The following is a 24356-nucleotide window of genomic DNA, read 5'->3' on the forward strand; positions in this document are numbered from 1 at the left end:
CTCTCCATGCTGTCGAAAATCCATGTATAACTTAGAGTTGACCCTCTGCATCCATGGTTCCACAACCACAGATTCAACCAACCTCCTACCATGTAGTACTGTAGTATTTACAACTAAAAAAATCTGCACAAAAGTAGACTGGTACAGTTCAAACTTGTATTGTTCATGTATATCCTTTGTCCATTATAACAATTCCAAGTATTTATGCCCATCATGGTCTCTTTTGCTGTGTAATAATTTTTTTTTTAATGTGTTCCAATTTATGAATCTGTTCTTTGAGTTTGTGGTTTGAGGGTCTTGTTTCAGAAAACATTCCTTGCCCTGAGGTCCTAAGAATATCCTCATAAATTTTCTGCCATGGTTCAGAGTTGCGCTTTGTACAAACATTCATTGCCCTTGTGACTTACATGGCATTTTGTAGAACAGCCGTTCTCCGGCACCGTCATTAGTTTGCAAGTATTTACTATCCAAAGACCAGTCGATGTGTGTGATGAAACTGAGAGACCTGTTGCATTCTCCTATTTTCTTATACCGCTGGGCGACAGCGTAGATATCTACTGGGCCATCATTGGATCCCACTGCCAGATAAGAACCATCTGGAGAAAATTTCATTTCGTGAATGACTTCTTTTCGATCTTTGATATGAACCACTTCTGTCATATCTCTATAAGAATAGAAAAGCAAAGCGATAAGCAGCAAATCTAGAGATAGGAACCCCAAGTCATGTTTTAAAATCTGTGTGCCACAGAAAAAAATTACTTTGAAAGGGAGAGAAAAACTACAGGAATTACAGAATTAACTTTTATGGAAAGATATAAAACATTATTTAGTTCATGGCCAATGTAGGAGAAATTAAACATTTTAAATAATATTTTGGGCTCCCAAAGTAAAAAACAAAACAATTTTAATGAAATGCATTTTTGCTTTCATGTTCAATTATATGTATTCTTTTTCTCTAAAACTTTTTATTAAACTTTGGGGTTTGTAAAATTGTTTTAAAAATATGTCACAGAGAAAGGTAAAACATATCAAGGTTAACATAAAAATAAACTATCTTTCTAATACTTTAAGAACAAGAAACCAGTGACTGTTAAGCTTGATGCTTATTGTAGAAAGAGCAAGTCCAAAAAGCAGAAGAGGAAAACTACTTTTTTAATGTTGAATTTTTATGTAATTATTTAACTTTCACTATGAAAGGTCAATAATGCCTACACTGAATCACTGGAATATTCCATATCCTTTCTGATAAGTTTCTGGTAAGAATTTCTACTCTTATTTGAAAGCTCACTGAGGCTTTTCCCCCATAGCTATAAGACAAGATTATGACTAGCAGGTCCCCTGAACTAGTAATGATGCCTTCATCAACTCTAAAATGAACTGAATGCATAAATAATGCCAAATATTTGCTTCCACATAATAATTTCTCATACCTGCTGCATCATTTACTAATAGCATTATAGTTTACTATAATGCCATAAAATAGGTGTGGGAGGATTGTTTTTTAGCTTGGGAAATCCATCAAAAAGAAAATTTGGTAATTAGCTATCTTTTCACACATCGCTAAGCAAAGAAAGAAAATGCTGCCCACCCATTTGGTAATAAGTTGTGTGGCTGGTGATGAGAATGTAGTGTAATAAACCATGCCAAGAGCTACACAGAACTTGCTGTGTGTGAGAGATGCAGTATCTAATCTACAGCTACATTTACTTTCTGTAATCACAAAATGTGTAATCCAAAAGAATAACCAATGTTTTCAAATAATTACAAGGGTGGGTCATAATTTTTTTCCAGTAGAAATAATATAGGAGGTTGATAAATACGAAATGTTCCATTTTATTGGTGATTATAGATAGAAAAATCTTGACTTAAGTTTACCTCTAAAGATTTAGTGCTGTTGGGAGGCTGCTTTCGTCTTTCTTCCTCTTTTCTTGGCTTATTACAAGCCCATAATCTCTTATCTAAAACCCCTGGGACCAGACAAGCTTGGGAGTTTATCATTCATTGGATTTTAGAAAGGTTTGCATACAATCTATTACATAACATCCCCAGTAGGAGTTAAGACAGCAACCCCTTTTGAACACATTAATATTTTTGCAGCAAATCAGATGATACATGACTATCCCTACTAAGAGATTAACAGACTGTAAACAACCGCACATCCAGTTCACTGGGTCAGGCAGTGCTGCCAAACAAGTTACCAAAGAACTTCGGACGCTCAGAGTGTTTGGACTTTGTAACTATAGACAGGCGGTTGTGAATCTACAGTGCTCCTATTCAAAACAGTAAATGCATTTTTCCTAAGGTCCTGGCATACATTCTGACCAGGAGAATTAATTTTAACAAAAGAATATCTCTAATGTCATTTTCAGTATCAGTACATGCCTGACTCGGAGAACAATGAAAGATCCGTCCTTCATGCCCAGGGCCAACTGAGATCCATCGGGGCTGAAAGCAACGCTTCGAACCGCTTCCTCCATGTTACAGCGGGCGATCAAGGCATGGTCTGCCAGGCTCCACAGCCTAAGCACAGTTCAAAGTCAAAGACGAAACAAAACAACTTCTCACAGTCATCAGCCAGCCCAAGGCCGAAGGCCTGTTCACCACTGCGATAATAACAAGAAAGACTGCAGTAACCTCACACCAGTGTCCTTCCTCTTGGCATGTCTGGGAATCTGGGGAAGTGTTTAGTCTATCTTTATGTGATTCTCACCATTTGAAATACCCAGCAAGAAATATAAAATGAGATAACATTTCCAAAGATTTTGAGATGCATAAAATAAGGTAATTTTAAACACTACTTCACACAAAATTATACTTTGGAGATTAAAAATTGTTCTGGATTTATACCAATGGCTGTTAATAACACTTACAGGATAAGAAGTACTACTAGATGCTGTTATTGCTTTTTTTTAAAAAAAAAATACGAGTTCCATTCTAGTAACTGTGTTATGTAAGCACATACAGATTGAAATACACATTACATTTGCTGGCCTCCTGAGCAAGAAGTATTTTAGATGGAGAAGAACGAATGATACCCCTGCCCAGGATGGTTCCAAAGTTGGCTGTACACAGTCATATGCTGTCACTCCTCACGAGCAACCTGGGCGCCCCACTGCTGATGGGTCCCCTCTTGGTTGGGGCCGGGGCGGCGGGGGATACTTCGCCGTGCCCCTGGCTGATGAGCACAGCTACTGCTGGAGAAACAGAGGTCAAGTGCAAGTGCCACTCACAGAATTTTCAGCAGCTCCTTGGAACACCTAATCCAGGCACCTCAAACTGAGAGAACACGAACTAAACATCTGAAGACCCAAATAAGGGTTTCCATGTGAGACGCAATTGCGGCATCTGACCTCTCTCTGTTACTACTCTGAAGACAGTCTTCTCTTAACGTGCAAACAACAGTATCTGCGAGGGGGTCTGAGAATCTAAGTCCTGTCATAAAGAACCACGAATAAGTCAAATGCGGTGCAATTTCTCTAAATGCATTCCGCCCTCAGGAGGGATGGTGGCATGCGCCTTGCAATGCAGGGCTGCGCCGTGAATAGTTTATCCCTTAGGCAGCCTGCACTGTTCAGCCTAAAGCTTATGGTATGCTTTCAATACCTTGTCCATTATTCATAATCTCACGCTGCTTTTAGCCTTGTACTATTTTAAGCAATGTAAGCTTTGCTTGACTAGCATGAAGAAACCATCACTCCTCAGCAAACTGCACTAATCTTATAAAGCCGCTAAGCTAATCTTTATCAAGAAATTATGACTTATACCCTTCCTACATTTCAATACTCAGTGTAAAAATGCCATTTAAAACTTTAGCCAAATTAATGGTTAAGGAAAGTAATACAAATTCTGGCAGTAAGGGCTCTTTGCAATTCTAAGACTCAACACAGTTGTTAAAATATAAAAGCCAAAAACTTCCTTGAAGTCCCTTCTATCTGGATGGGTATGAATCGAGTTTCTTGGGTGTCTGAATAACTTGGCATTGGTTTGGCTCAGAGTAATGGAAGGAAAAGGAAGAGAGGAGGAGGAAGTGAGTGTAGAGAAGTAAAAGCCAAATAAACATTTATGTCACATGAAGAGAAAATTGTAATCGTTTTCACTGATTTTTAGATTGATGAGGCTTTAGTGCTCAGTAGAAACTCAAAAATGGTTTTATCTTTGGATTTATGCTTTTCTAATGAGTATACCCATTGCAACTGGATTCAATTCACAAACATACAGAATAAGGGCGGGGGGGGGGGAGCAGTGACCTTTAGTCTAGTATACAGTGCTCCACTTTAGCTATTCAAACCCAGAAGCAGTAATCCATCAACTGAATATCAATCAGTCTCTTCCTCTCACTGTCACGGACTCTCTTTCTGGCCTGCTTATTGCTGAGCACACTTAAAGCTCAGTAGTACGGAAATACTGGAATCAGTGGAATAGTCTTCATCTCACACTTTCAAATCAGTCTTTCAACAGTCTCAAGAACAGTGGAAGCATAATCACTTTGCTCATGTTACTACTGTCGTGTTCTCAAATAACAGGTGATCCATAGTGAGAACACTTGAGGCCCTAAAAAAATGGGCATATTTTCTTAGGAACCCGCACTTTCCTTTGATCTGAAGACATTGTAAATTCTCACAGGGCATTTTGAGCAAAGAAAGAATTAATGACTCACGTGCTAAAGACGACTTTGAAAATCAGAATTTCAGTTCTCTTGGTGATGTTTAGTCTGTGACTAAACTGATGAGTGACTCAGCTGTGAAATTGCCAGGCTGCCTCCAGCAGGACCGAAGGTACAGGAAGAAACATGATCTTATCACAGATGAGTGCACTCAGCTTACATCTTCAGCTGGAAGAGACCTGGAGGCCAATCTAACCAGCAGCAGTGAATTTTCACTTCTAAGAACATATTCTTGACTTAAGATGGAGCCAAAGAAAGATAGCAACAAGAAAAGGTCAAGAAGCCAACTGTTGTTAAGCAAAATGGCTTAACATTCTGTTTGGAAATTGTGAGGTTCTGCACTGTGGTTTATCCTTCTCTGAAAGTAATAAACAAATTTGGGCAAACTGAATCTGTTATCCCAGGAAGGTGAGTGAGGTTACAGCCACCACTTCTAGGGCCTCACCTGACAGAGCGGTCGTCGCTGCCTGTCACAGCCAGCGGCTTCTTGGGGTGCAGGGCCAGAGCCCAGAGCTCCCCCTCACAGTGGCCCTGCAGGATCAGCATTGGCTTGTCCCGTTCTCGCACGATCACTTCAAATATCTCGCTGTCCTGGGTCCCTGCTAGAAGGCGGTCTGCTTTCCAGCACACACTCCGGATAGAGAGGCCTGACGAAAATAAATGAATAAAATAAACGCATATCTCCACACCATTCACAAATAAAACACCTAAAGTTAATACCCTGTCACCGGGATAGCACCTAAGGCAACACATCTGAACAGTGCCTGGGGGTGGAGAATCAACTCCACACACCACCCTGTGTTATTGACCACGCCTTCTGTGTGTTAGTTGTTCCCCCGACCCCTTGTGATTTATTCTGTAAAGGAGTGATTGCTCTTTCCTGTCTGACTTAGGCTAACTGTGTTTCTACAGCAGGGTCTATATTAAATACAACACCTTAAAGTGAATATAAGAACAGGAATTGGTCTTTATGAAAACCTAACCCTCTATGAAACAATTTCCTTCTGATTTGCTATGGAAAAGTTAATAATCACTTCAATCTTTAGGATGCTAACATTGTAATAAAATTATACGTGGGTGATACTACAGGACGGTTGATTATCATATTAGGCAAGTTCAGTATGTATTTGATCAGAACCTAGACTCATTCTGCTGGATAAATAGATGCATCCGTGTCCCAGAAATATGCAAATGAAACTCTAATTTCAGTCTCAGAATACCATCAAACATCTGAAGATGTTTTTCCTCACTGATTTAACGATTTATGGAATCTTCTCTAAGAGCACAGTACGCCCTTTTAAACCCAACCATCCTCCGTATTATTCCATCCTCTTCAGGCAGATCCCCACCTGCCTGCCTGCGTGTTGATCTGGGCTTCTCTCAGTCTGTTCTATTCCTCACCGGCTACATTATTTACGTACATAGTGAATTTTCTCACGTCTGAATTAGAAATGCAGAAGCAATCCCACTTTCATAACTTTAAACTACTTAAGGATGTGATAAGCTTTGAGATCTGAGTTGTCTCCCCGTCTGGCTTTGTGTCTTTTGTGTAGAAAATGCCAGAAATCAGAACACCTGGACTTCAGTCCTGCTCTACATCCGATTGGCCAGACATACCAGGGAGAGTCCCCTTTTCTTTGGGGACCAGTTTTTCTCCCCTTAAATGCAGATTGTAATTATGGAGACCATGTAATTTATCATCCAAATCAGGACCCCTCTGCAAGTAAAAGTAGGCTCTAGAAATCATTAAATTTACATAACTTTGTAAAATATTTATTAACCAAGAAAGCAGCTTTACTATAATGAAAAACCTATTAAATAATTCTATCAAAAATATTTTCAAATCTAAAATTATAATGACACTTTATCACAGAATGAAAGGTCTAGGACAGAGGGACAAATAGGCAGACACACAGAAGGTTTTTAGTGCCATGAAACTCCGTAGGACCTATAATGGTAGGTATATGTTATTATACATGCGTCAAAACTCACAGAATATACAACACCAACAGTGAACCCTAATGTGAGCTATAGGCTTTCGGTGATGATATGTCAATGCAGGTTCATCCACTGTAACCAATGTACCATTCTGGTGGGCAATGTTGATAGGGAGGCTGTGTGTGTATGAGGACAGAGGTAAATGAGAAATCTCTGTACCTTCCATTCAATTTTGCTGTGAACCTAAAACTGCTCTAAAAAACATAAAGTCTGTTAAAAAAAATCCAGGACAAATGATGGGACAATATAAGGTTTAATTGGGGGTATCTGGACACCATAACTGAAATCCTCATTTATTTTTAATACTTATTTTTGGCTGTGTTGGGTCTTCGCTGCTGTGTGCGGGCTTTCTCTAGTTGCGGTGAGCAGGGGCTACTCTTCACTGCAGTGCACGGGCTTCTCATTGCAGTGGCTTCTCTTGTTGTGGATCATGGGCTCTAGGCACGCAGGCTTCAGTAGTTGTGGCACACAGGCTTAGTAATTGTGGCTCACGGGCTCCAGAGCACAGGCTCAGCAGTTGTGGTGCACGGGCTTAGCTGCTCTGTGACATGTGCGATCTTCCTGGACCAGGGCTCAAACCCGTGTCTCCTGCATTGGCAGGCGGATTCTTAACCACTGCGCCACCAGGGAAGTTCCTGAAATCCTCATCTCAACTCACTGTGGTCTTGAAAGTATTCAATGAGATAATGAATTTGTTTACAAAAAGTATTTTTTTTTTAAGGTACAAGGCTATTATTACATGAGATAACTCTCTTTACTTCCTGCTCTGAATTCATTATTATGTGTCTTGAAATGGAAGGAGACAGCACACAGGCAGATTTATTATTCCTGCTGTGAGTAGTAAGTAGGGATACCTTGGCAACGGCTAGTTCAGGGTCACTCAAAATCCTCCACTGCAAACATCACGACGGGCTTTCAAGATTGAAAAGGACAGATGTGTGGGGAAAGCAGTCGGGATAAGATGGCAGGCTAACAGGGCAGGAAGCTCAGCTAAGGAGGAAACAATCCTTTTGCTACTGTCCCTTTCTCATCCTTATCTTTTTCCCATGCCTTATTATTAACATGTTCTTATTTTCTCTAGGAAGGGGGTGAATTTGTTGTCTCCCCAGCAGGCTTTGCATCATCTACAATTTTATTACAGGAAAGGTATAATACTTTGTTCTTCAGAAATAGGAAGTAAATAGGGATATTAATTATATTCCAAAATTGGCAAAAAAATTTAAAGAATTTACTAGTTTATTATATTCATTGTCCATTTCCTCTCACTAATGTCTGTGAAAACAAGAGTTTTCTCGGTTTTATACACTGCTGTATCCTCAGTACCTAGCACAGTGTCTGGCATGTGGTAGATGCTCAATAAGAATTGATGAATGAATAAAATAAAACATTCAAATCACAAACATTTCTCAAGTCTTGGAGAGACCAAGAAATAAAAGACAACATCTCCACCCTCAACAAGACCCTTCAAAGAAGGAAGGATATATTCATTTATTTATACAAAAAATTTTTATTGAGCACCTATTACATGCCCAAGACTGGAGCCTGAACAGTAAACAAGCCAGGCTCATGCCCTCATGGATTTTGCACTCTAAGGAGGAGCCAGACATTTGTAAGCAGAGATATATATATTCATTTTATGAATATACAATAGGGAAAGGACAGTTTCTGCCATAAATGGTGTTGGGAAAACTAGACAGCCACATGCAAAAGAAACATATAAAATAAACTCAAAATGGATTAAAGACTTGAATATAAGACCTGAAAACATAAAACTCCTAGATGAAAACATAGGTGGTAAGCTCTTTGACATCAGTCTTGGCTATAATTTTTTGGCTCTGACACCAAAAGCAAAAACAACAAAAGCAAAAGTAAACAAGTGAGACTACATCAAACTAGAAAGCTTCTGCACAGCAAAGGAAACCATCAACAAAATGGTAAGGCAACCTACCAAATGGGAGAAGATATTTGCAAATCATACATCTGATAAGCGGTTAATATCCAAAATATATAGAGAACTCATACAACTCAATAGCAAAAACCCCCAAACAATCTGATTAAAAAATGGGCAGAGGATCTGAATAGACACTTTCCCAAAGAAGACATACCGATAGTCAACAGAAACAAGAAATGATGCTCCACATCCCTAATCATCAGAGAACTGCAAATCAAAACCACAATGAGGGAATTCCTTGGCGGTCCAGTGGTTAGGACGCCATGCTTCCACTGCAGGGGGCAGGGGTCTGATCCCTGGTCAGGGAACTAAGACCCTGCAAGCTGCAGGGTGCAGCCGAAAACACAAAAACCAAAACCATAATGAGATGTTATCTCATACTTATTACAGTGGCTGTTATTTTTTCAAAAAGACAAGAAATAACAAGTGTTGGCAAGAATGTGGGGCAAAGGGAACACTTGGGCACTGTGGGAATGTAAATTAGTATAGCCACTATGGGTAACACCATGGAGGTTCCTCAAAAATTAAAAATAGAACTACTGTATGATCCAACACTGCTGCTTCTGAAGCAAACAAAAACACTAACTCTAAAAGGCATCTGCACCCCCATGTTCACTGCAACATTACTCACAATAGCCATGACATGCAAACAACCTAAGCGTCCATCAATGGATAAAGAAAATGTGATACATACATATACAATAGAATATCATTCAGCTACAAAAAAAGGAATTATTGCTATTTGGGACAACATGGGTGACTTTTGAAGGCATACTGCTAAGCAAAATAAGTCAGACAGAGAAAGACAAATACTGTATGATCTCACTTTTATGTGGAATCTAAAATATAAAAGTAAAAACAAACCCAAAAGATACAGAGAACAGATTGGTGATTGCCAGAGGTAGGGGTGGGCAGTAGGCAAAATGGGTGAAGGTAGTCAGAGGCACAAACTTCCAGTTACAAAATAAACAGGTCCTGGGGGTGTAATGGACAGCATGATGAACATGTACAATGTACATTTAGTAATATCGTAACGTATATTTGAGAGTAGCTAATGTATCTTGAAAGTGGATTTTAAAAGTTTTCATCACAAGAATAAAAATTTGTAACTATGTGTGGTAATGGACATTAACTAGGCTCATTGTGGTCATTGCTTTGAGACAAATATATCCATTATGTATAGACAACACATATAATACATACATATTATAATATATGTAATATAATATATATTATACATATACACACATTGTATATAATCATCATGTTGTATACCTGAAACTGTTATATGTCATTTATATCAGTAAAAATGATATATACATACATATATACAGCTATATATATACACATCTTATATATCTTAGCAATGTTACATATTTTAACTGTTATCAAAATACTCAAAGCACAATCCTTTTATAATTCCATTGACTGTCCTAAAGACTCACCCTTTCCAAGCAGGCCTGGCACCCAAGGCACTACTACAAGCATGAACAGGCCAGTTCTTCCCATTTTCCTCCAACAGTGTATTCCTCCATCCCCTAAGACTAAATGGCTTGAAAACAGAATTTCTTCCAAAGGACCAGCACTGTATTTGATCCAGCGTACAAACATTTTTCTCCCCACCACCCCCACTATTTTTTAACTTCTTGTTTGGGGAACAAATTCAGAAAGGTCAAGAATATTATAACAACAACCCATCACATGGAATCAATGTGTTAACATTTTAAAAATATTTGCTTTGTCTTTAAGAGGTTTAGAACAAAAAAGAACCTTCCACCTCAGCCTAGACTGATGAGGCAGTCCAACTACACAGCACCCAACTGTGTTTTCAGACTGTGTCCAGGGAGTTCTTGGATTCCTAAAAGAGCCGCAGGGGCCCGGCAAGGAGAGCGCAGGGAAATGAGGGGCGAGAGGCAGAGTCTGAGGATCCAACCCCTGCTTTTCCCTCAACAACTCACAGTCTGTGTTTTCTAGCGGATTTCATTTGAAAAAAAGTGTTCCACTGAACTAACCAACAAAAGGGAGAAGATTTACATGTAGCAAAGGCAATGAACTTAAACTCATAATGGATTATTTCTGACTAAGTAGGGGCAGGGGAAGAAGGAGAGAGAGAGAACCAGGGGAGGAGTCGTTTCATTTTCATTGTTTGCAACATAAACCTAATGAGCTGTGAACATTTTCTCTGGAGACCAGCTCAGGATCTCCACAAACACTCAGTTCTTCAAAGAGATAAATTGGATTTTGTCACATCAGACAAGTCGACCCCAGGGCTCTACCTACAGAGACAGACAGGATGCTAGGTCACTCTCACTTCCCAGAGAACCATTTAAAATAGGAATGACTTGTAAATTTTGGAGATTAATCCTTTGTCAGTTGCTTCATTTGCAAATATTTTCTCCCATTCTGAGGGTTGTCTTTTGGTCTTGTTTATGGTTTCCTTTGCTGTGCAAAAGCTTTTAAATTTCATTAGGTCCCATTTGTTTATTTTTGTTTTTATTTCCATTTCTCTAGGAGGTGGATCAAAAAGGATCTTGCTGTGATTTATGTCATAGAGTGTTCTGCCTATGTTTTCCTCTAAGAGTTTTATAGTGTCTGGCCTTACATTCAGGTCTTTAATCCATTTTATTTTTGTGTATGGTGTTAGGAAGTGTTCTAATTTCATTATTTTACATGTAGCCATCCAGTTGTCCCAGCACTACTTATTGAAGAGGCTATCTTTTCTCCATTGCATATTCTTGCCTCCTTTATCAAAGATAAGGTGGCCATATATATGTGGGTTTATCTCTGGTCTTTCTATTCTGTTCCATTGATCTATATTTCTGTTTTTGTGCCAGTATCATACTGTCTTCATTACTATAGCTTTGTAGTATAGTCTGAAGTCAGGAAGCCTGATTCCTCCAGCTCCATTTTTCGTTTGCAAGATTGCTTTGGCTATTTGGGGTATTTTGTGTTTCCATACAAATTGAGAAATTTTTAGTTCTGTGAAAAATGCCATTGGTAGTTTGATAGGGATTGCATTGAACTACCATACGACCCAGCAATCCCACTACAGGGCATATGCCCTGAGAAAACCATAATTCAAAAACAGTCATGCACCAAAATGTTCATTACAGCTCTATTTACAATAGCCAGGAGATGGAAGCAACCTAAGTGTCCATCATCGGATGAATGGATAAAGAAGATGTGGCACATATATACAATGGAATATTACTCAGCCATAAAAAGAAATGAAATTGAGTTATTTGTAGTGAGGTGGATGGACATAAAGTCTGTCATACAGAGTGAAGTAAGTCAGAAAGAGAAAAATAAATACCATATGCTAACACATATATACGGAATCTAAGAAAAAAAAGGTCATGTAGAACCTAGGGGTAAGACGGGAATAAAGACGCAGACCTACTAGAGAATGGACTTGAGGATATGGGGGGGAGGGGTAAGCTGTGACGGGGTGGGAGAGTGGCATGATATACACTACTGGGCGTGAGGTGGATAGCTGGTGGGAAGCAGCCGCATGGCGTGGGGAGATCAGCTCAGTGCTTTGTGACCGCCTGGGGGGGTGGGATAGGGAGAGTGGGAGGGAGGGAGACCTAGGAGGGAGAAGATATGGTAACGTATGTATATGTGTGGCTGATTCAGTTTGTTATAAAGCAGAAACTAACACACCATTGTGAAGCAATTATACTCCAATAAAGATGTTAAAAATAAATAAATAAATAAGAATTAAACAACAAAAAAATTAAAAAAAATTTAAAAAAAGGAATGACTTCCTAAGGACACCTCAGTGGATAGAGAGCTGTATTCAAGTTTCCTAATAACGTCCCGTTTAGGAACGTTATTGGTCCCCTAGGCTGGCCGAGGTGACCATTGCTTTGTGAAGTATTAAGTTGGCTTTGTTTCTTTATCTTCTGCTCTGGGAGTCAGACAAATATAGGGTATTATCTGGACTACGGTTAGAAATCCACCAGGAGTGAAAAGAGAGCCAGGGAAAACCATCCTAATTATTTTAAACTACAGAAATTCTCCTTTCTTCTTAAAAAGTGCATGTTTCAGAGACTCTTGACAGAATGAACTGAAAGCATTTTGCTGAATTGGTGAGGGGTGCACATTTTGGACACGGGGGCCTTCTCGGCCGCTCGTTCTACGATGAGAAATGCGGGGTTCTGGCCTGTGCTTGGTCCAGACAGCCAGCAGATGGCAGTAGAGAGCAACCACCCACCTCAACATAAAAATCCTAGAGGCTAAGATCAAATTCTCACCAGCCCTTTGCCCGGATTTTATACTCAGACCAGGGAGTGGGAAGCAGTATCCTTTCAATCCCCTCTGTGACAGTTCTGAAACCTGGGCATGGGAGATCTAGTCCATGAGTATCATGAGTATCAACACAGACCTAAGGGACATTGCTTATTTTCCACTAGGTCATTGAATGGTTAAGTACATGGACTGGATTTATAGCCCAGCTCTGTGACATGGCAAGCATTTAACCTTTCAAAGCTTCAGTTGCCCTACCTGTAAATTGCAGAGAATATTAGCACTCACACATCACAGCCCTGTTACGAGGATTCAATGCAATCGTATATTTAAACACTTGACCCAGTGGCTGGTACTTAGGGAACTAATCAATAAATATCAGTTGTTATTATTTTTACCCAGCAGGTTTTTATTGAGTTCACATCTCAATGGAGAACAACCTGCTGTGCGTGTGGTCAGATTCCATCCCCAGGCAGGGTCAGCACCACGAGCTATGAAGTTGCTGCTTTTGCCTTTCCTTCAGTCTCTTAGTTACATCCTTGTGTTACAACTTATTTGTTGTGTTGTTTGTTACCATTTTTTTAAATAGATCTTTATTGGAGTATAATTGCTTTACAATACTGTGTTAGTTTCTGTTGTACACCAAAGTGAATCAGCCATATGCATACATATCCCCTCCCTCTTGAGCCTCCCTCCCACCCTCCCTATCCCACCTCTCTAGGTCATTTTGATGTGCCAGCACTGCCGACTCTCAGAAGGAAAGGCTATATCTGACAAAGAGAACTCTTTGGAGAATAAAATGGTTTATTTCCCTCAGTTGTTTGGCCCAAGAAGGGAAGACTGGCAGCTGGGAGGGGGTTGGTATTGATACTTATTAGTGTTCTTAAATCTGGTGCACCGAGGCCTGATATATGGTAAAGGGCCAAGAGCAGTTGCTCCAACACTTACTGTCCATCAGAAACTACACAGAAAGTGTTTTTAAAACAGGGATGCCCAGGGAATTCCCTGGCAGTCCAGTGGTTAGGACTCTGTGCTTTCACTGCTGAGGGGGCGGGTTCGATCCCTGGTCGGGGAACTAAGATCCCCACAAGCCTCGCGGCGTGGGCGAAAACAAAACAAAACAAAACAAAACATGGATGCCTGGACCCTACTCAGAAGTTCCTCTCAGTTGCTCTGGAGTGGAGCTGGGCATAGTTATTTTTAGCTCACCAGGGCTGAGAACCACTTGTTGAGAACCAACCACTATCAAGCTGTTCCCAAACTAGTGTGCGTTCTCAGACTTTAGTCAGACTGCTGAAAATTCAGATTTCCAGGCTGATTCTAATGCAGTGGTTCTTCAACCAAACGTTGGAAAACTCCACTCTAGTAGATTAGAAAGCTGAACGCCTGATGAGCAGATAGCCAAAAATAAGTGCAACTTTGAGAAATCCTTTTGGAGTCAAACAAGCAAGTTCTGTAAATGGGCAGGAACGGTTCTCCCAGACATTCCCAGCCCTGCACCCAGAGCTTTGCACATGTGCCCAGGAAGGCTCACAGTGACTCAGGAGGAGGCCCTCGGACAGCACCAGGCCATAGGTAGGGACAGGAAATATATAAATGAGGAAATTACAGCACAGACAGTTTACCTTATTTGCCCCAAGTCCCAGAGCGAGCAGGTGATGGAGATAAAATGAGGATTCAGGCAGTGCCAGTCTGGAGCAAACTCTCTTCCCCACAAAGGTATTTCCCTTCTCTGTGGATGCGCACCCAGGACATGGTACCAAAGATCAAACAAGAGAGCATGATGGCCTTCTCCTACCAACCTAATCTTATTAAAGGTGAAGTACTAAGGAGCGCCCCAGATAAAAGGTAATAAAAGGACAAGAGGGAGAGAGATTTCACTCAGAGGGAAGAGGGAGTGTTGGGAGCGGGTGTGGGAAAACTGCGCCCCCCCCCACAACCAGCAGGAGGTGGCTGAGGTGCCTAGGGAGTCTGGAGGTGGGCCAGGGGCTCTGGCGGCCTAGGGTAATGTGGAAGGCAGAGTTCGGAACCTAAGGGGAACAAGAGGGAGGGAAGGCGGGCATCTCCCCAGGGATTCGTGAGCACCAATGACCAGGGAACAGGAGTGGCTTTATGATTCACAGAGCCCAGTACAAAAGGGAAATGTGAGGTCCCCTTGTTTAAAACTGATTAAGAATTTCAAGATCAAGAGGGAAGAGATATGGGAACATATGTATATGTTTAACTGATTCACTTTGTTATAAAGCAGAAACTAACACACCATTGTAAAGCAATTATACCCCAATAAAGATGTTAAAAAAAAAAAAAAAAGAATTTCAAGATGATGACAGCAAGCACTAAACCAAGTGTAGGGCCCTCCTGCAAGTAGGCAGAGCTCATGCCCCGGGAGCCAGCCGTGCCTGGGGACCCCCAGAGCTGCTGCAGGAAATACGGGATCCTGCATGCAGAGCGCCTAGCACAAAGCACCACGAGCCTGCAGCATGAAGTGCCCATGGCCTGCTGCTCCTGTTTACAAGGGCTCTCTGCCTGAGAACTTCCAGCAGATACTCTCTACAAAATCCACTCCTCAGGATCCCAAATCCCATAGCCTCAGGAATACTGAAGGATCCACACAGCCTAACGGGACCCCAGAGGACAGAAACACACTGCCAAGCCCGCTGCCTTCACCCCAGGGAAGGAACACCCAGGCTGGTCTTTGTAGGAGGCCGGCTCGGTCAGAGTGTTTACAGGGGAATTACTACCAGAACAAACCAGACAGTCAGCCTCTGCTTCTCTGACACCACGTCCCACACCAAGCCTGAACAAACAACAGGCGACGCTCCTCGGGTGGCACACCTCACCACCCGCAGCTCCTGCACGTTCCTCTGCAGGGCTTCCACTTGCTCAGAACACCAGTGACGCAGGAGGCCATAAAGGACAAAGGTGAGCAGACAGGGAGAGGTGATGGATACGATGGGAGTGGAGGTGAGCAATGAAGCACTCAGGGGACCAGGAGAACCACAGAAGATACTTGCTTTGTTTCTATCACCAACAAGGCTGCTTTCAGATTTGAGAGTTGGTCCTTTGAACCTTCTATACCAGGGTTTCTCAGTTGCGGCACTGTGAACATTAGGGGCTGGCTAATTCTTAGTCGCGGAGTCTAACATTGCAATATGTCATTTTAGGATGTTTAGCAGCGTCCCTGGCCTCAGGAATGCCAGTAGCACCCTCCCAGTTGATAATCAAAAATGTCTCCACACAATGCCAAATGTCTTCCAGAAGATAAAAACGCCCCTGTTTCAGAACCACTGGACAGAATGATCCTCAATGTACTCTGAGGGGGAAAAATGGCAATAAGAAGAATGGGTAGTGGGGAAGAGTCACCTGCGCTCCCACCTCTGATCCTGCCCCACTCTAGTCCACTCTCTGCTCTGGAGCAGGTGGAGCCCTGACCGTGACACTCACCCCCTTAAGCCTTTCTATGACCTCCTACTGCTGGTCCGTGGGGGCCAAGCTTGAACACAGAAATTATCTGTTCCTCCCTCTGAAGCCTTTCACCTGTCACCGTGCACTCCAGTCACACGATGCACTCTTCATCATTGGTCCGTTTCCAGGGCGCCTGCGTGTGCCAGGCACTGTTCTAAGTGCTTGCTTGGGAGGCATCAGTGAACAAAGAGGCTCCTGCCCTTGTAGAAACGGACAACAGCCATAAGCATCACAAACAGGTGAGTTATACTGTTTGTTACAAGGTGAAAAGAAGATCTGTGAAGAGAGGATCAAGAGTGCGGGACGGTGGAGGCAGAGTGGGTTGCAATTTTAAATAAGGTCATCAGGGCAGCTTCACTTGAGCAAAGGAGAGGGGTAGTAATCATGCAGATTCCTGGGGAGAGTGATGCGGGCAGAGGGAGCAGCCTGGGCAGAGGGCAGAGCAGAGGGCGGGAGGCCTGAGGGGGAAAGGACCTGGTAGGCCATCCTAAGGATGTGTACTCCTTTTCTTCGGAAGATGGGAATCGTGGCAGGGTTCTGAGGAAATGTGACCTGGCTCACGTAAATTTCCAACGACTCCCTCCAGCTGCTATTCTGAGAATAACAGCTGAAGCAGGGACACAAGTTATAAAGCAACTGCAGTAGCCCGCGCGCAAGATGGTGGTTCAGACCAGTGAGGGGGCAGAGGAGATGGTGAGAAGGCTAAGAAGAGGCATCTTGTATCCTCGAGACTTCAGCCTCCTTCTCTTGCTCAACACTGAGGGAATGCTGCTTGACCTAATGGAAGATATCTCCAGATTCAGAGTCTACGGTTCATTAGACATAGCAACAATTCAATAAACATGTGTTGGGAGTTAAAATAAACACAGAAAAAACTCCAATAAAATGCATGAAGCACACTTTTTAGAAGAGCCTATCTAGTTCCCAGGCATGTTTCTGACACTTAGTAGATGCTTAATAAATGCTCATTGAATGGATAAGTAAATGAATAATGCATCTTACACTGTGTGACTAATTACTGTACTCCTTTAGAAATCATCATTTACAACCATTAGCTCAAAGTATTTTATTACCATAGATGTAATTCATTTTGATTGCCTTGCTTTAAGAATTATTTTTGGCTTTTTTTGCTGCCACTGTAAGTCATTTAAGCTTCATTATTTTACCTAGGTCATAAATTTGTTTTAAAAATGATCAGACTCAAAATGCACTTTTGCTGAGTTTGGTGTGAGACTTGAGTTACAGCTCTAACCCTACAACGGCCCTGAGCTTCATTCTATTCATCATAAGGTGACAGAGTGCACGTGATGACATCATGTGGAACTCTATGTCTCTCCCAGCTTGAAAATTCCAGAACTTGATATTCACTGGAAAATGTACTGGAGGTCCACCATCCCATATATCTGAAATTTTTGGTGGTAGGCGCATTTCAGAATTTTGAAAATTTTGGATTTGGAACTCATGTAATAGATCCAGTGGAGTCTGGGGCAGCACCTTGAAATCAAATATTTCTGCGGTGAAGGGTATGAATATTCATACATATGAAGACAATAAACAGCTTCATAATAAGTGTAAGTCATGTTTTGCTGCCAAATTAGTTATAAATAATATTTTGGGAAAAAAAGAAGTTGCACCCTTACCTAACACCATGTGCAAAAATTACCTCAAAAATGGATCAAAGACCTAAATATAAGAGCCCAAACCATAAAACACTTATAAGAAATCTTAAGAGATCTTCATGAAATTGTACTGTATTTGGCAATAATTTTTTGCTATGACACCAAAAGCACAGGTAACAACACAGAAAAATAGATATATTGGATTACATCAAAATTAAAAACTTTTATGCATCATAGGACATAATTAACAGAGAAGGCAACCTATGCAATGGGAGAAAATATTTACAAATCATATATCTGATAATGGGGTTAATATCTAAGATATATAAAGAATATTTACAGCTTGGCAACAAAATAACAAATAACCTGATTTAAAAATGGGCAAAGGGAGTCGAAAACAAGATGGCAGAGTAGAAGGACGTGCTCTCACTCCCTCTTGCGAGAACACCAGAATCACAACAAGCTGCTGGACAATCATCGACAGGAAGACACTGGAACTCACCAAAAAAAATACCCCACATCCAAAGACAAAGGAGAAGCCACAATGAGATCGTAGGAGGGGCGCAATCACAGTAAAATCAAATCCCATAACTGGTGGGTGGGTGACTCACAGACTGGCGAACACTTATACCACAGAAGTCCACCCACTGGAGTGAAGGTTCTGAGCCCCACGTCAGGCTTCCTAACCTGGGGGTCCGGCAACAGGAGGAGGATTCCTAGAGAATCACATTTTGAAGGATAGTGGGATTTGACTGCAGGACTTTGACAGGACTGGGGGAAACAGCGACTCCACCCTTGGAGGGCACACACAAAGTAGTGTGCGCATTGGGACCCAGGAGGAGGAGTAGTGACCCCACAGGAGACTGAACCAGACCTACATGCTAGTGTTGGAGGGTCTCCTGCAGAGGCAGGGGGGTTCTCTGTTTCACCGTGGGGACAAGGACACTGGCAGCAGAAGTTCTGGGAAGCACTCGTTGGCATGAGCCCTCCCAGAGTCTGTCATTAGCCACACCAAAGAGCCCAGGTAGGCTCCAGTGTTGGGGTGCCTCAGGCCAAACAACCAACAGGGAGGGAACCCAGCCCCACCCATCAACAGTCAAGTGGATTAAAGTTTTACTGAGCTCTGCATACCAGAGCAATAGTCAGCTCTACCCACCACCAGTCCCTCCCATCAGGAAATTGCACAAGCCTCTTAGGTAGCCTCATGCACCAGAAGGCAGACAGCAGAAGCAAGAACTACAATCCTGCAGCCTGTGGAACAAAAACCACATTCATAGAAAGACAGACAAGATGAAAAGGCAGAGGGCTATGTACCAGATGAATGAACAAGATAAAACCCAGAAAAACAACTAAATGAAGTGGAGATACACAACCTTCCAGAAGAATTCAGAATGAAAATAGTGAAGATGATCCAGGACCTCAGAAAAAGAAGGGAGGCAAAGATCAAGAAGATGCAGGAAATGTTTAACAAAGGCCTAGAAGAATTAAAGAACAAACAGACAGATATAAACAATACAATAACTGAAATGAAAAATACACTAGAAGGAATCAATAGCAGAATAACTGAGGTAGAAGAATGGATAAGTGACCTGGAAGACAGAATGGTGGAATTCACTGCTGCAGAACAGATTAAAGAAAAAGGAGTGAAATGAAATGAAGACAGCCTAAGAGACCTCAGGAACAACATTAAACACAACAACATTCACATTATAGGGGTCTCAGAATGAGAAGAGAGAGAGAAAGGACCAGAGAAAATATTTGAAGACATTATAGTTGAAAACTTCCCTAACATGGGAAAGGAAATAGCCACCCAAGTCCAGGAAGCCCAGCCAGTCCCATACAGGATAAACCCAAGGAGAAACACGCCGAGACACATAGTAATCAAACTGGCAAAAATTAAAGACAAAGAAAAATTATTGAAAGCAGCAAGGGAAAAACGACAAATAATATACAAGGGAACTCCCATAAGGTTAACAGCTGATTTCTCAGCAGAAACTCTACAAGCCAGAAGGGAGTGGCATGATATACTTAAAGTGATGAAAGGGAAGAACCTACAACCAAGATTACTCTACCCGTCAAGGAGCTCATTCAGATTCTATGGAGAAATCAAAAGCTTTACAGGCTTCCCTGGTGGCGCAGTGGTTGAGAATCCGCCTGTCAATGCAGAGGACACAGGTTTGTGCCCCGGTCCGGGAGGATACCACATGCCACGGAGCGGCTAGGCCCGTGAGCCATGGCCGCTGAGCCTGCGCACCCGGAGCCTGTGCTCCGCAACAGTGAGAGGCTCGTGTACCCCAAAAAAAAAAAAAAAAAAAAAAAAAAAAAAGCTTTACAGACACGCAAAAGCGAAGAGAATTCAGCACCACCAAACCAGCTCTACAACAAATGCTAAAGGAACTTCTCTAAGTGGGAAACACAAGAGAAGAAAAGGACCTACAAAAACAAACCCAAAACAGTTAAGAAAATGGTCATAGGAACAAACATATCGATAATTACCTTTAGCGTGAATGTATTAAATGCTCCAACCAAAAGACACAGGCTTGCTGAATGGATACAAAAACAAGACCCATCTATATGCTGTCTACAAGAGACCCACTTCAGACCTAAGGACACATACAGACTGAAAGTGAGGGGATGGAAAAAGATATTCCATGCAAATGGAAATCAAAAGAAAACTGGAGTAGCAATACTCATATCAGATAAAGTAGACTTTAAAATAAAGAATGTTACAAGAGACAAGGAAGGACATTACATAATGATCAAGGGATCAATCCAAGAAGAAGATATAACAATTATAAATATATATGCACCCAATATAGGGGCACCTCAATACATAAGGCAACTGCTAATAGTTATAAAAGAGGAAATCGACAGTAACACAATAATAGTGGGGGACTTTAACACCTCACTTACACGAATGGACAGATCATCCAAAATGAAAATAATTAAGGAAACAGAGCTTTAAATTACACAATAGACCAGATACATTTAATTGATATTTATAGGACATTCCATCCAAAATCAGCATATTACACTTTCTTCTCAAGCGCACATGGAACATTCTTCAGGACAGATCACATCTTGGGTCACAAATCAAGCCTCAGTAAATTTAAGAAAATTGAAATCACACCAAGCATCTTTTCTAACCACAACGCTATGAGATTACAAATGAATTACAGGGAAAAAACATAAAAAGCACAAACACATGGAGCCTAAACAATATGTTACTAAATAACCAAGAGATCACTGAAGAAATCCAAGAGGAAATCAAAAAATACCTAGTGACAAATGACAATGAAAACACGATGATCCAAAACCTATGGGATGCAGCAAAAGCAGTTCTAAGAGGGAAGTTTATAGCAATACAATCCTACCTCAAGAAACAAGAAAAATCTCAAGTAAACAATCTAACCTGACACCTAAAGGAACTAGAGAAAGAAGAACAAACAAAACCAAAAGTTAGCAGAAGGAAAGAATTCATAAAGATCAGAGCAGAAATAAATGAAATAGAAACAAAGAAAACAATAGCAAAGATCAATAAAACTAAAAGCTGGTTCTTTGAGAAGATAAACAAAATTGATAAACCATTAGCCAGACTCATCAACAAAAAGAGGGAGAGGACTCTAATCAATAAAATTAGAAAAGAAAAAGGAGAAGTTACAACAGACACCACAGAAATACAAAGCACCCTAAGAGACTACTACAAGCAACTCTATGCCAATAAAATGGAAAATCTGGAAGAAATGGACAAATTCTTAAAAAGGTATAACCTTCCAAGACTGAACCACGAAGAAACCGAAAATATGAACAGACCAATCACAAATAATGAAATTGAAACTGTGACTAAAAATCTTCCAACAAACAAAAGTCCAGGACAAGATGGCTTCACAGGTGAATTCCATCAAACATTTAGAGAAGAGCTAACACCCATCCTTCTCAAACTCTTCCAAAAAATTGCAGAAGAGGGAACACTCCGAAATTCATTCTATGAGGCCACCACCACGCTGATACCAAAACCAGACAAAGATACTACAAAAAAAGAAAATTACAGACCAATATCACTGATGAATATAGATGCAAAAACCCTCAACAAAATACTAGCAAACAGAATCCAACAACACGTGAAAAGGATCAGACACCATGATCAAGTGGGATTTATCCCAGGGATGCAAGGATTCTTCAATATATGCAAATCAATCAATGCGATACACCATATTAACAAATCGAATAATAAAAGCCATGTGATCATCTCAATAGATGCAAAAAAGCTTTTGACAAAATTCAACACCCATTTATGATAAAAACTCTCCAGAAAGTGGGCATAGAGGGAAACTACCTCAACATAATAAAGGCCATATACAACAAACCCACAGCAAACATCATTCTCAATGGTGAAAAACTGGAAGCATTTCCTCTAAGATCAGGAGCAAGACAAGGATGTCCACTCTCGCCACTATCATTCAACATAGTTTTGGAAGTCCTAGCCACGGCAATCAGAGAAGAAAAAGAAATAAAAGGAATACAGATTGGAAAAGAAGAAGTAAAACTGTCACTGTTTGCAGATGACATGATACTATACATAGATAATCCTAAAAATGCTACCAGAAAACTACTAGAGCTAATCAATGAATTTGGTAAAGTTGCAGGATACAAAATCAATGCACAGAAATCTCTTGCATTCCTATACATTAATGATGAAAAATCTGAAAGAGAAGTTAAGGAAACACTCCCATTTACCACTGCAACAAAAAGAATAAAATACCTAGGAATAAACCTACCTAAGGAGACAAAAGACTTGTATGCAGAAAACTATAAGACACTGATGAAAGAAATTAAAGATGATACCAACAGATGGAGAGATACCAAGTTCTTGGATTGGAAGAATCAATACTGTGAAACTGACTATACTACCCAAAGCAATCTACAGATTCAACGCAATCCCTATCAAATTACCAATGGCAATTTTTATGGAACTAGAACAAATTATCTTAAAAAAAATTTTGTTAATTTTATTTATTTATTTATTTATGGCTGTGTTGGGTCTTTGTTTCTGTGCGAGGGCTTTCTCTAGTTGCAGCAAGTGGGGGCCACTCTTCATCGCGGTGCGCGGGCCTCTCACTATTGCGGCCTCTCTTGCTGCGCGGAGCACAGGCTCCAGACGCGCAGGCTCAGTAATTGTGGCTCACGGGCCTAGTTGCTCCGTGGCATGTGGGATCTTCCCAGACCAGGGCTCGAACCTGTGTCCCCTGCATTGGCAGGCAGATTCTCAACCACTTCGCCACCAGGGAAGCCCCATCTTAAAATTTGTATGGAGACACAAAAGGCCCTGAATAGACAAAGCAGTCTTGAGGGAAAAAACGGAGCTGGAGGAATCAGACTCCCTGACTTCAGACTATACTACAAAGCTACAGTAATCAAGACAATATGGTACTGGCACAAAAATAGAAACATAGATCAATGGAACAAGATAGAAAGCCCAGAGATAAACCCAGGCACCTATGGTCAACTAACCTATGACAAAGGAGGCAAAGATATACAATGGAGAAAAGACAGTTTCTTCAATAAGTGGTGCTGGGAAAGCTGGACAGCTACACGTAAAAGAATGAAATTAGAACACTCCCTAACACCATACACAAAAATAAACTCAGAATGGATTCGAGACCTAAATGTAAGACCAGACACTATAAAACTTAGAGGAAAACATAGAAAGAACACTCTTTGACATAAATCACAGCAGGAACTTTTTTGATCCACCTCCTAGAGTAATGGAAATAAAAAAAAAATAAACAAATGGTCCCTAGTGAAACTTAAAAGCTTTTGTACAGCAAAGGAAACCATAAACAAGACGAAAAGACAACCCTCAGAATGGGAGAAAATATTTGCAAATGAATCCACGGACAAAGGATTAATCTCCAAAATATATAAACAGCTCATGCAGCTCAATATTAAGAAAACAAACAACCCAATTCAAAAATGCGCAGAAGACCTAAATAGACACTTCTCCAAAGAAGACATACAGATGGCCACAAAGCACATGAAAAGCTGCTCAACATCACTAATTATTAGAGAAATGTAAATCAAAACTACAATGAGGTATTACCTCACATGAGTTAGAATGGGCATCATCAGAAAATGTATAAATGACAAACGCTGGAGAGGGTGTGGAGAAAAGGGAATCCTCTTGCACTGTTGGTGGGAATGTAAATTGATACAGCCACTATGGAGAACAGTATGGAGGTTCCTTTAAAAATGAAGAATAGAATTACCATATGACCCAGCAATCCCACTACTGGGAATATACCCTGAGAAAACCATAATTCAAAAAGACACATGCACCCCAATGTTCATTGCAGCACTATTTACAATAGCCAGGTCATGGAAGCAACCTAAATGCCCATTGACAGACGAATGG

The 24356-nt window shown here is 41.0% G+C and overlaps 1 protein-coding gene across 1 annotated transcript in view; it reads right to left on the reverse strand.

Moving 5' to 3' along the window:
* Positions 1–24356, reverse strand: part of EML6 (EMAP like 6) — a 184741-nt gene that overhangs the window by 127187 nt on the left and 33198 nt on the right. The window contains exons 8-10 of the mRNA XM_033838189.2: positions 5109–5310; positions 2383–2520; positions 408–664 (exon numbers count right to left, since the gene is read on the reverse strand). Coding sequence (XP_033694080.1) covers positions 408–664; positions 2383–2520; positions 5109–5310 — 597 coding nt within the window. The remainder of the gene's footprint in view (positions 1–407; positions 665–2382; positions 2521–5108; positions 5311–24356) is intronic.

The sequence above is a fragment of the Tursiops truncatus genome, chromosome 14, assembly GCF_011762595.2.
Source record: "Tursiops truncatus isolate mTurTru1 chromosome 14, mTurTru1.mat.Y, whole genome shotgun sequence".
In the NCBI taxonomy this organism is placed as follows: Eukaryota; Metazoa; Chordata; class Mammalia; order Artiodactyla; family Delphinidae; genus Tursiops; species Tursiops truncatus.